This window comes from Thermobia domestica, chromosome 1 (genome assembly GCF_964235325.1).
Source record: "Thermobia domestica chromosome 1, izTheDome1.hap1.1, whole genome shotgun sequence".
In the NCBI taxonomy this organism is placed as follows: domain Eukaryota; kingdom Metazoa; phylum Arthropoda; class Insecta; order Zygentoma; family Lepismatidae; genus Thermobia; species Thermobia domestica.
This window is the reverse complement of record NC_137454.1, coordinates 287,749,459-287,762,139: the sequence shown is the minus strand read 5'-3', so window position 1 is coordinate 287,762,139 and position 12,681 is coordinate 287,749,459. Positions and strand designations below refer to the sequence as shown.

The following is a 12,681-nucleotide window of genomic DNA, read 5'->3' as shown; positions in this document are numbered from 1 at the left end:
TAAACACGTGAAATTATCGATTGTATTCTTAATTTTGTCTTTTATATGAAATCTTTGGAATTTTAATTGAGTTTTGAGAGCTTATTTGCATTTAATTAAAATCATCTCGAAAGTGACTTCCATTAGTCTGATAATACGGCTACTTTGGTTGACAGATCTGTTATGATTAGTACTTGCTTGCTTTATTTTTGTATCTATTTAGAATCTTAAATCTTGTTGAGAATTAATAATTATTTTTAAAGGAGTTTAGAGAGCATAATGGTATCTACAATTTCCTACTTCCTTTTACCTTAACGTATGAAACTGGAAGATGTATGGATAATCATTTAATTAGATTGAAAGTTGTAATCGAATATTCCACTTCGAGAAGTCGTTAGACGTGGCCAATCAAGAAGAGGAAGATATTCTACTTAGAATTTAATTAGCGTGATTTCTATTATTGTAGTTATCTAACAAGAGTTTTAGAATTTATTGTAAAAACACAGAATATTTCGTTAAACTTTAACATATTTAAATAAACACAGCAATCTGTTTAGTTTTTATTTGTGAACTTTTTCATAAGCATCTTCAGCACAGAAGACCCAGTTCGATTTTCGTTTGAAGTTTGTATATTTGGTCTAGGAATTAATTCGTGCGGTTGGTACGCACACATTGAAGCTGTAGTACAAACACAAAATACATAAATACCTTAAGAAAAATATTGTCCATCGCTAGCCACTACTTTCGCCCATCTGTCAGGCAATGTACGGATTCCGTGGCGAAAGAAGTCCTCATCCTTGGAAGCGATCCAGTCAGAGACCCATGTTTCGATATCTTCTGAAGAAGTAAACCGCTGTCCAATCAAATCGTTGTTCATGCAATCGAACAAGTAGTAGTCCGAAGGAGCAACGTCTGGTGAATACGGCGGGTGGGATAAAACTTCCCATCCGACATTTTCTAAATAGGTTTTGACCGGTTTTGCGACATGTGGGCGAGCGTTATCATGTTGAACAATAAGTTTATCATGTCTGTTCTCCCATTCTGGTCGTGTTCTGGCCAGAGCTTGCTTCAAACGCATTAATTGTCGTCGATAACGTTCTCCATTCATAGTTTCACCCGGTTGCAGCAGCTCATAGTACACCACACCTTTCATATCCCACCATATGCACAGCATAACCTTTGCACAGTGAATATCTCGTTTTGGTTGTGATGGACCTGATTCACCTGGTTTCACCCAGGCCTTTTTTCGTTTAGGGTTCTCGTAATGGATCCACTTCTCATCACCCGTAATAATTCGATGCAGAAACCCCTTTCTGCTCTGTCGTTGAAGCAGCAATTCGCAAATGGTTTTTCGTCTTTCAACGTCTCTGTCTTTCAATTCATGTGGAACCCAATGTGACATCTTTTGAATCATTCCCATGGCTTTCAAGCGTTTGGAGACTGTTGTTTGATCAACGCCTAATGCTGCTGCAAGTTGTTCCTGCGTTTGACACGAATCCTGCTCGAGCAATGCTGTCAATTCTTCGTCTTGAAATATTTTTGGCTGTCCAGCTCGCTCTTGGTCTGCCAAGCCGAAATCTCCACTTCTAAACCGTGCAAACCACTTCTGACACGTTCGCTCAGCTAGAGCATGGTCACCATACACTTCCACCAAAATAAGATGACTTTCAGTCGCACTTTTCTGCATGTTAAAGTAATGCAGCAGGACACCCCGCAAAAACACTTTATCAGGCACAAATTGCGCCATGTTCACTTAACTACAAACTGGTGTTGTTGACGCTTTAATCCACTGCCCTATACTACGAACGATACGCGATGACAGGGGTTTGCAACACATGTGTGGATACACGGAACTGTGGGACGCTCCGTTCGTTGCGCCATCTCTTGTCCACCCGCACGAATTAATTCCTAGACCAAATATTTCAGATAAACTGTAGGTCCACGTTTCATATGGTCTCAGTGCTGAAGAGAGACGTTAAACTCCAAATCAATGAACCAGCTTTGATTATATTTGCATCGAGAATTCTGTTATATTATTTTGTTTGAAGGAGTAATAATTAATTCTTTTTATTCAGATACTTTTGATCGAGTTAACATTTACACCAGTCAAACGATCACTTTCATTGTATTAATTTAATTTGCCAGGTTAAGAAAGAGCAATATTTTGCATTCCAGGGAAAATCTGTCCACTCTATTTGAGTTTCAACGAATTCTAAATTCATACATAATTCTTGTTAGTATAGATTAGCTGTTAAAATGAATTATATAATTAGTAGGTTGGTCGATTTAAAGTTTAACGTCATTTCTCAATGGCATTATTATATGAAGCTTGGAATACGAAATACATAGGATCTTACGAGGGATTGAACCCAGGTCTTTCTCCTTGAAAAATGTCTTTCAGTTTAATGTCGTCTTTTTCCTCGAAGGCGTCTATGCCAACCACATGACTTCGGAAAAGTTCCAGTAACAGAATTAGTTTTATGATGGGCTTCGACATTCATCGGATAGAAAGCATACAAAAATGTTTGTTGATGATCTATTTACCTTAAGTTCTCTTATAAGATTTCGTAGGCCGGTGTATTTTTTCAAGAGACGATACATATCATTCGTCATTTGCGTATTTTCCGCTTCTATTTGCGCAATGGTCATATCTGAAAAAAAAAAGAGAGAAACAATTGAATAGTAAACATCCTCCATCAGAAGAAATGTAGTTACAGAATTTTGAGACTTTGTGTTTCAGATTTTATATTTAAGAGAACTGTTCTTGTCAGACATTGCAGATTTTCACTACTAACACGTATCACCATCTGCGGATGCAAATTATGGAATAGGGAGTATTACAAATAAAAGTTGACATTTTGTTTGTAATGTTTGTAACACATGAAATTTAATTTCTTTCAAACTGGAGAAATATGATTCAATGATCTTCTGCTTTAAGTTAGTCGAATTATTAAAGAAAAGATAAAATTCTGATAGTGTTCGATATTATGTAGTTAATAACAGCAAAAAACTATAACAACTATAACAGCAAATAAAAGTTGACATTTTATTTGTAATGTTAGTAACACATGGAATTTAATTCTTTACAAACTGGAGAAATATGATTCAATGATCTTCTGCTTTAAGTTAATCGAATTATTAAAGAAAAGATAAGATTCTGATAGTGTGGTTCGATATCATGTAGCTAATAACAACAAAAAACTATAACAACAAAATATTAATAACGTTAATAAATAATATTTTAAAATAACATCCGTTATTATGAAAATATTAAAAATTAATGCGTTTTTACTGTATGAATTCTTTTAATTTGAAAGCAGTATTTCAAGTCTAATATAAGTTATATTGTAAGAAGAGTGTTTTCAATGTTTGTACAGCTTCAAACCGCTATTCTCCAAACATGACATAAAACTCAACTTTCCCGCGATGTTCCTCACGCCATTCTGTCACACATCATGCTACAATAGGCTATATTGCTGTAATTACTTGCAAAATATATAGAATATAGGATCACCTTTAACCTAAAATATCCGATACAAAATACATCATCTACCATGCGTTGTGTCTTTTTCTATTTTATTTTTTTTACCGTACAAAGTGTAACCATGGGACGTTAACTAAAAATTCCGTTTCGTTTAATTTCAACAATATTCATTAAGACTATGCAATTATTAAAAATACAAAAGCTCACCCCCAAAAGTATACATTGTAACAGCTTCGAGCTTCTATATATTATAGATGGAAATTAAATATGCCCATTATTAGTTTATAAATCTTCCACATAAAATTTTAACATAAATAACATCAACTATCTTTTGTTCTATATTATGAAATAATTTGTTTCATGTTGTATAATCTTAATCCACATCGCTGTGCATGATTTATATATCATAACACTAATTGTTGAGAAGAAGAAATAAAACGGGGTAACAATAACAGATAAATAAAAATAAGAAATACAGCAATTGGTAGTATTTATGCGTTTCTAGGAAACAAATTGATCGGAGCTACCAAGATTGCTTGGAGACAATTGTAATAGCTCCGATCAGTTTGTTTCCTAAGAACGCAATGGGAGCAGCCTGCATATATACACACAAAATATATTGATCCTTTAGATTATTTAACTTTTTAACTAGCAGATAAAAATACTGACATTTTGTATGATACAAATATCGACATGGTAAAATTGTTTGGCATATCAGGTTAACAGTGTTGCATGCCGACATTAAATTGATTTTTTTCGAATAGCATCATATTATTACTTATCTTACTTCATATTTACCTGCTAAACAGAAACACATAATACCTAATTTATTTTCCAGTATTACAAACTAATGACATTAAAGTTCTACAAACATTAAATTTGCATTTTGGAGTCCTCTGTAGAGTAATAACGCAGTACAAGTAAGATGAATGGGATAATACACATCCGACATACTTTAGTATCAAGTACTATGAAAATAACATGAAATATTTCAATTAAATAGGGACAAAGTTGATTGAAAGTTTGACTTTTTACAAAAGTTTTTATTTCGAAAAACTGTTTATGTAAGAATCACATCCAAATACATAATGATGTTCGATAAACATAAAAATCATAATATCATTTACTGCGATTTAATATTTCAAACCGTTCTGGAGACATGAAAAATATGGATAGATATTGCTGTATTATTTAAAATGACGTATTTTTCTTTAAAAATTCTTTAACAATAGTTGCTTTCCTATCCTTCAACAGTATAACGTTGTAGTAACATATTTGGTGGTAGTAATTACAAGTTCTCGTAATTGCATAATTTTGGGTAGTGTTGCAGGCTTTACCAATATTTATCGCATTTCCTGGAAACGGCATTACAATCTTTATATTCGTTAAAAACCTTATAAATGATTGAATCTGCTAATTATCTAAGCGGTTTTTTGAAATTAAGACTTTTTTTAAAAAAAAAAAAACAACAATTTTTTAAGCTCTTATAAGTTTGTTTCCATTTATTCGAAACACATTATATCATGGTTAGGCATGTAGCCAGAATTTCGTAATGGGGGTGAGTTTGTGACATGAAATACTGTGGTTATCACACCAGGGGCTCGATCATTCTAAACTAATTTACTGGCAACATAATATTGTTTCGTTTAGCCAAAATTTCATAATGACGGGGAAAGGGGGGCGTGACATGAAATACTGTGGTTATCACAACAGGATCTCGATCAACCTATACGTTTTTACTGGCAATATATATTGGTTTTTAATCTTCCGAGGTCATTCGAACTCGGTTTTTCTTGTTTTCTTTCTTCTTCTTTTTCTTATCTTCGTTTAATGCCGTCAAGAATAGTAACGAGATCTCTTTGGGCAGTAAAGACATTCTATAAAATGGATTAGTATCGCCGCGAAATTGAAAATGTGTTTAATAAGTGTAACTGGAACCTAAGTTGCCAGGCTTATATTATTGGTGATTGTGGTGGTATCCTTCCTTATTTTTTTCATTTCTGGTTTCGAAGGGGGGTTCGGACTCTCTTGGCTACGTGCCTGTCGTGATCATAGTATTTGGCACTGATGGGTGAATTTCCCCGTTAATCTCAGTTACATTATTACTGTTGTAGAAGCCTTGAAAGTTTGTGTGTTGCAGTGTACTTAACTTTGTAAAATTGGTTAGTCAATATGGTAGCAGTGTATGCGTTTTCGTTTAATACGTAGATTTTAAATATTAGATAATAATCTAACGTGCATTAAAAATATGGGTTGCCAACATTGTTAATCTAATAAAACTGCAGATTACGTCAAGCGATATTTCCCAGTCGATGTTTGCAAGGTACAAAATTTTAACATTCTTTACGTATTAGTTTAAAAATTAGACCAACATTTCCAGATAAATGGTGCACCTTACACATGCTGATTTCTTTGATAATTTTGTGAAAACTTTTTTGCACCATTTTTGAATTTTCTTATTTGAGTGAAATTCCTTGGCCTTTGTAGATTAGTGCTTTGAAACAATCAAGCTTTCGGTTGGGATATCATAAATCATATTTAAGTCTTCTGATCGCCAATATTTCTGCACATCATAATCTTTCCCTTAAAACTTGAATTATTCACTACGCATAAGTTTTATTTCATTATTTATTTTCCATATATCCGTTCACACTACTCTTTCAAAATGTCACTTGTATGCTTCTCAAACTAATCCACTTCATTTTTCTTATTTATTTATTGAGAAGTTAGAAATTTTTCAGAAAATAAATATTATTCTTACAGCTATTCGGTTTATGAATAATTACTCGAACAATTTTTCGACTAATGAAAACGAATACTGGAATAGCAGAAAAAAAAATATTACAGGGTATGTCAGATTACCTCTGTTGATATTTGTATCGTGAAAAATTTCTGCATTTTTCAGCTATTAGTTTAAAGATTAAATAAGGATGTGTCAAGATAAATACTCCACCCTTTATACATGTTTATACAAAATAATCAACATGTTAAACAAATTTTATAGCCCTATATATATATATATATATATATATATATATATATATATATATATATATATATATATATATATTAGACTTGATTACCCGCTTCGTTGGGTTGAAATAAAATGACAAAGAAATATCGTCGGGTTACCTTTGTAAGTAAATTAATCGGCGAAAGGTTTTTAGGAGAAAAAAGAATAAAATTGTTTCATATTTATTGATTAAAAAACTAAAAAGTTACTCATGAAATTACTAAATACGTCGATGCTTTATAGAAAACTCTCAACAAATTTAGTAAGCTACAAATAAGAGTTGAAATGGAACAAATATAATATAGGAGAGTGTCGTTACAGCAAGAGTATATAATTACATGTCTTGCTCACAAATTTTATTCAATCCCTATTTAAAAGAAATAATGAAACTCTTACAAAGGAAAGACAGAGTTTCAGTAAAAAAAAAAAAAAAAAAAAAAAGATTCATAGTAAGAGTAAGACTGATTCACTGCTTTTACATATTATAATTTTTCTTCCTGTGAAATTTGAATAGAAAATGAAAAATAGTGTTAGGTTAATTGATGCATTGTGTCAACTATAGAAGATGATGAGGAAAATAAAATAAATGTGTTATTGTCCGTCGTATCAAGGTAATTTTGATTTTAGGAATACAAAGTCAGAAGCAAGAATGTAAAAAGCATGAGAAACATTTGGGAGGTAGAAAAGACTGTTCGCATATACTTGTTAGATTTACGGAAACAGTCAAATGTTCAGAATATTATACTAAGAAGTAGCAACGTAGTCGGTACGAAAAGGACGAAAAAGGCTGGAAGTTTTAGAAATACAATGGGGAGAAACGTATGATTTTTTTTTTTTTGGCAAACACATTAATTAGCAAGTCGACGGACAAATAAGAGAATCCATTTTGTAGACCAGCTACGTTTCTTTGATCAATTAATTCCATTTCCTAACCAGTTTCTTAATCTGAGAGCCTCTTTTACAACGTGTTCAATCAAAAGAATATATACAGAATGTTTCGAAAATTTGTCACAATATTTTGGAAATAGATTTCTCACATCAAAATAAGAAAAAAAGTTCATATGGACTTGTGGTCGGAAATGCATAGCTTCGTAGTAATAGGGTGCCGAAAACGTGAAAAAAAAAAAAACTTTGAGGTCCATGGTTCCACTACTAGAGGACCGATCGTAATCGGGTCAAGACATTACTGAGGAACTAGCACGTGAACTATCCAAATATCCATCTTTCAGAACCTCCGGTACTTGCACAATCATTTTTAAGGAGGATGTTTGAGAATACTTGATCACTCTCCACCTATCTCTCTAAAAATTGGTGTGCATGTAATGGATATTTGGATACTTCACATACCGTACCAGTTTCTCAGTGATGCCTTGACCCGATTACGGCACGTCCCACAGTAGTGGAGCTATGAACTTTTAAAGTTAACTTGTTTCACGTTTTCGGGACCTTATAACTCCGAAACTATCCACTTTTGATAGACCTCGGTTATAGAAGTTGATAAACCATATATATGGAAAATTTTAGTTCTGTGAATGAACTACAGGTTGTCACCTCATACGTGCGTAAAATTCGCAAGAGTGGCATGTCACCGTGCCCTTCCCTGCCATCTATATATAAAAATAAAAAATGTTTCACCTTGAACAGGCGGAGAAGACGCTTGTCGCCTTGTTCATTCACAGAACTAAAATTTTTGTTATATGTGTTGTCACCTTTTACAGCCGAGGTGTATATATATATAGGATGTTTCAAAACAACACCGAAAACGTTTGGGAGGTGATTCCTGACACCAAGATAAGACAAAAAATATAGACCAACTTGGGTGCACAGATGCTTCCATTCGGAGTTATAGGCTGCCAAAATCATGAAAAATTGAACTTTAATGGTCCATAGGCCCAAAACTATGGGACTTACCGTAGTCGGGTCAAGACTTCATTGAGGAACTACTATGTGCCCTATCCAAATATCCATGTTTCAGAATCCTGCAGTACTTCCGCAACAATTTTTATAGAAGTAGTTGGTGAGTACTTCAAATTATATGCCCGTAGCCAAACTCCCTGTGTGTGTGTGTGTGTGTGTGTGTGTGTGTGTGTGTGTGTGTGTTTCAAATTTAGCTAGAACATTTTCGCACTAGGATCATTATATTGCATGTAGGTTAACGAAACAACTATAAATCCTTCATGTGTTAATTAAGAATGAATATTCTACTTGCTTTCCAATCTGTCTATTCGTTCTCTCTTCTTTTGTTCTTCCTCTGCTAACCTTGCAGCTGTTTTGACTCCCTCACGGGACTTGTGAGTTTTCTCCATAATGGAACATGCTCGTAGTACGAACACTGGTACCGTTTCATGTTTTTCTTGCTTTGGTATTTCGACTAGAGTCCAGTATTGGGTCTCTAAACGAATCACCTCCTGTAAAAAAAAAAGAAAATTACAATATTAATAACACAAGGAGGCATTTTAAAGTTGACTGCTGTATACAAAGATTTTTTTCTCAAACTAGAAAATAGTTCAAAATAAATTTATTACAAGTTTTCTTTTTGATAATTACTATTTTTTATATATCACGAAGATATAGTAATAGAATTAGAATTCCAAGTTCTCGACTCGATAACCAGTCACAGTTAACGCCGATTTAAGCTACTTAGGCTAGTATGTCAAAAAATTCTCCAAAATTTCTTTAACGATAACTATTTCTATTTTATGAAGGAGTTAAATAACTTGCAGAATTAAAGAGCAAGAATACGTAAGTGATTTTTTGAAATTCCTTCATCTGTGTGTGTAGAGATTGACGTAGTACATCGCACAATAGGGTGTTTCAGTCGAAAAGATGGACAAAATTATTTACTTATTTGACCTGAAAACGTCTTGAAATGGTTTACTGAATGCATTTCAAAATATTTGGAATCTTGGAACATGAGATTTTAGAGTTCCATAGCATAGGATAAACTTCCAATGAAAACAGTAGCGAATCCAAAATGGTCATTCGGAGGGGACGGATTACCTTCTAGACGATTAATGTAGACTCGAATGAAGGAGTTTTACATCAAAACAGAATGAAAGAGCAATGTATATATATAATATATTACGGTAGGTCCCATAGTATTGGAGCTATGGACCTTTAAAGTTCAATTTTTCATGTTTTCGGCAGCCTATAACTCCGAAAGGAAGCATTTGTGCACCCAAGTTGGTCTATACTTTTTGTCTTATCTTGGTGTTATGAATCACCTCCCAAACGTTGTCGGTGTTGTTTTAAAACACCCTGTATATATATATATATATATATATATATATATATATATATATATAGGGTTATACATTCATGTTATGATATGATAACATTGTAATGTCATGCTAAAAAGTTGAAATTAACTTATAAAAAAGTAGCCTTTGGGGGCGATCACCTCTACCGTTCTGCCCTTAGATCCGTCAGTGAATGAAAATGGACACTTAGAAAAATGTATTCTGAATGATTAATTACTTATTGTTGTATACTAATCATCTTCATCAGAAGTTAGAAACGACTCCTTTTGTGGCATCTGGATTACTATTTCTTGCTTCGATAGATAGCTCACATTTATCGGCAAAATAAATTTTAAGGTTTATTTTGGAAGCGGCTTCATATTCCTTTCCACTAAAGGCTACTGAGGCTGGCATTAACTTAACGGATCAGAGCTAAGCAATAACTTATTTAGCACATCTATGTTGTAAGAAATTCTTGAGAACTTACTCGCGAAGTCCTGTGTTACTGTCTAAATACTAGTATTGATAAAAGTTTCAGCTACTCCCTCAAAAGGCTATAAAATTAATAATAATCCATGTTTCATAGTTGATGGACCATGATCTAAAATTTTATGAACAACATATCTTTTGGTGTCAACCATAGAGTATTAAAAGCTTTTATGCGTACTATGTATCACCTGAAGTAGAATTTTAATTCGATTAAGTGAGATCCACACCAACCGACATAAAAAGTACCAAGAAGGAGTCGCCCAATTCAACTGCAATTTGGTAGCCGTGTAGCACTGTGGAGGGCGCGTAAACGATTAGATTTCCAAAGATCGGGGACACCTCAAATAGCCACTAGATGGGCAATAGTGTGAGCAGTAAGGAATTCAGCCCTGGTTACGTCGGTCAGTTGTGAAGCGTGAGAGAATGTGTCAGCACAAGTGCAGAAAGGTGAAGAAACACACATAATGCCTCGCCACCGCATTAACTCAGCATTACTAACATTTGACGGCTTACAAAAGAGGCTGCATCGTGGTGTTGCAGAAGGCCGGCTGGGCATTTCGTGCGATTGCCAGATATGTGAGCTATTCAGATATCTGTATGGCCCGATCTTGGGCCAGTTGATACTTGAAGGCACCAACGAACGACATGAAGGTTCCATTCGACCACGACAGACTGCAAAACAGAGGATCACCGTATTGTGCATGAAAGATTGTGTAATCTTGTGACGTCTGCGCCTGCCATCCGGACACATGTAGTGCATTCTCTCTCTACAACGCACTGTATCATTCCGCACCATGTGTCGACGATTTGTATCATCAGGATTGCGAGTGCACCATCCCCTGCGTAGGTTTTCATTATCACCAGTACATAAGTGATTGAGTGGTGTCCCACTCGGGCATCATAGAATTCTCATGAGTGACAACGGATTGGATTCAATGATGAGTCTCGATTCTGCACTCGACAGAAGACCATCGTGGGTGTGTGTGTGGTGCGCGGTGCCGCCCGGGGTAGAGATTAATCCATCCAATATTGTGAAATAGCAGCACACTGGCGTCACTCGTGGCATTATTGAATGTAGTAGGCCATTGCCTATGACTGTATCACTTCTCGTAGTAATCCCTGGCACCCTCATGGCACAGCAATACGCGGATGAGATTCTTCTCCGCATAGTTACACATACAGCAAGACCCACTCGTACATTTTTTAAACAAGAAAGCGCTCGGCCACACATTCTGTCTATGGACTGTCTATGTTATGTTCAAGTTCTTTCCTGACCAACCAAGTCACCTGATCTCTTCCCAGTTGAACATGTTTGAAACCAGTTCAGGCGCAAACTCCGCATTACTGCCGATTTGCAAGATCTCAATATCAACTATCTTGTGCGCGATTTAAATTTGTATAAGAGCAGTCTGAGATTTTAGTTTCGCGATTGATAGGATGGAATGTTTCTCGAGATGCAAAAAAGTATGTGTTTCTCGTGACTGCCATACTGATTTTTCTGAATATTTCAGGAAGGAAGGTGACATTGCTTATGTAACGATATCGAATCCCTTATGGAGACTCTTGGTCATGCATACAGTGTAAATGAATGGCATTTGTTTATAGATTTCAGTAAAATTAGTCTCAAAGTAGTACTTCTCCACAATGGGAACGAATTTCCTTCTGTTCCAATTGCTCACGTATTTAACGTTAAAATAGCTTATGACACTTCTAAACTGCTTCACACACTTATCCAATATGAAAAATACAAATTGAATATATGTGGAGATCTACAAGTAATTGCTATTCTGCTTGACATGCTGTTTTCTATGCGAGTGAGACAGCAGGGACAGAGAAAACAACTATTGTGAAAAAAGGACGTGCTCGCAATGAACAGCTTCCTGGACATAAAAATGTAGTGAACATTCCTCTTGTTGATCCTCTTAATAACTATAAACCTCCACTCACCAAATTGGGTTTAATCAAAAATTCTGTGAAAGCCATTGATCAAACCATGTTTATTCATGTATTTGCGACAAAAGTTCCCCAAAATTAAGGAATTAACGAATGATGAGAATTTCGTTGACTTGTAGAGTGATGTTGAAAAACCGCATGACTGCCCTGGGAGGAAAGTATCTGCAAGAAATTTTTAGGCAGCTATAAGGCAGAGAATTATCATGATATTGTATCTGAACTAGTGAGATGCTACCACCGTATAAGATGTAACATTTCACTTAAATTGCATTTCCTGAACGTTCATTTGGACTTCTTTTCAGATAACCTTGATATCATTAGTGATGAACATGGTTTACGTTATCATCAGGATGTTCTTCAAATGAATAAGCATTATCAAGGAAGTGGAGATTGTCCTCCACTGCTAGATATTACGATGAGATGTTCCTGAGGCAAAATTTTGTAGGAAATCAGAAAGGAAGCATTTTTGGATATGTTTCTTAACTTTTATTTACTTCTACCTTGCTCATTGTTTTGATTTCTTT

The 12,681-nt window shown here is 34.7% G+C and overlaps 1 protein-coding gene across 1 annotated transcript in view; it reads right to left on the bottom strand.

Annotated features, from left to right (window-relative positions):
- LOC145661223 (uncharacterized) overlaps positions 1–12,681 on the bottom strand; it is a gene marked incomplete in the record, with an annotated part of 459,297 nt that overhangs the window by 8,210 nt on the left and 438,406 nt on the right. The window contains 2 exon segments of the mRNA XM_081726681.1: positions 2,524–2,630; positions 8,686–8,884. Coding sequence (XP_081582807.1) covers positions 2,524–2,630; positions 8,686–8,884 — 306 coding nt within the window.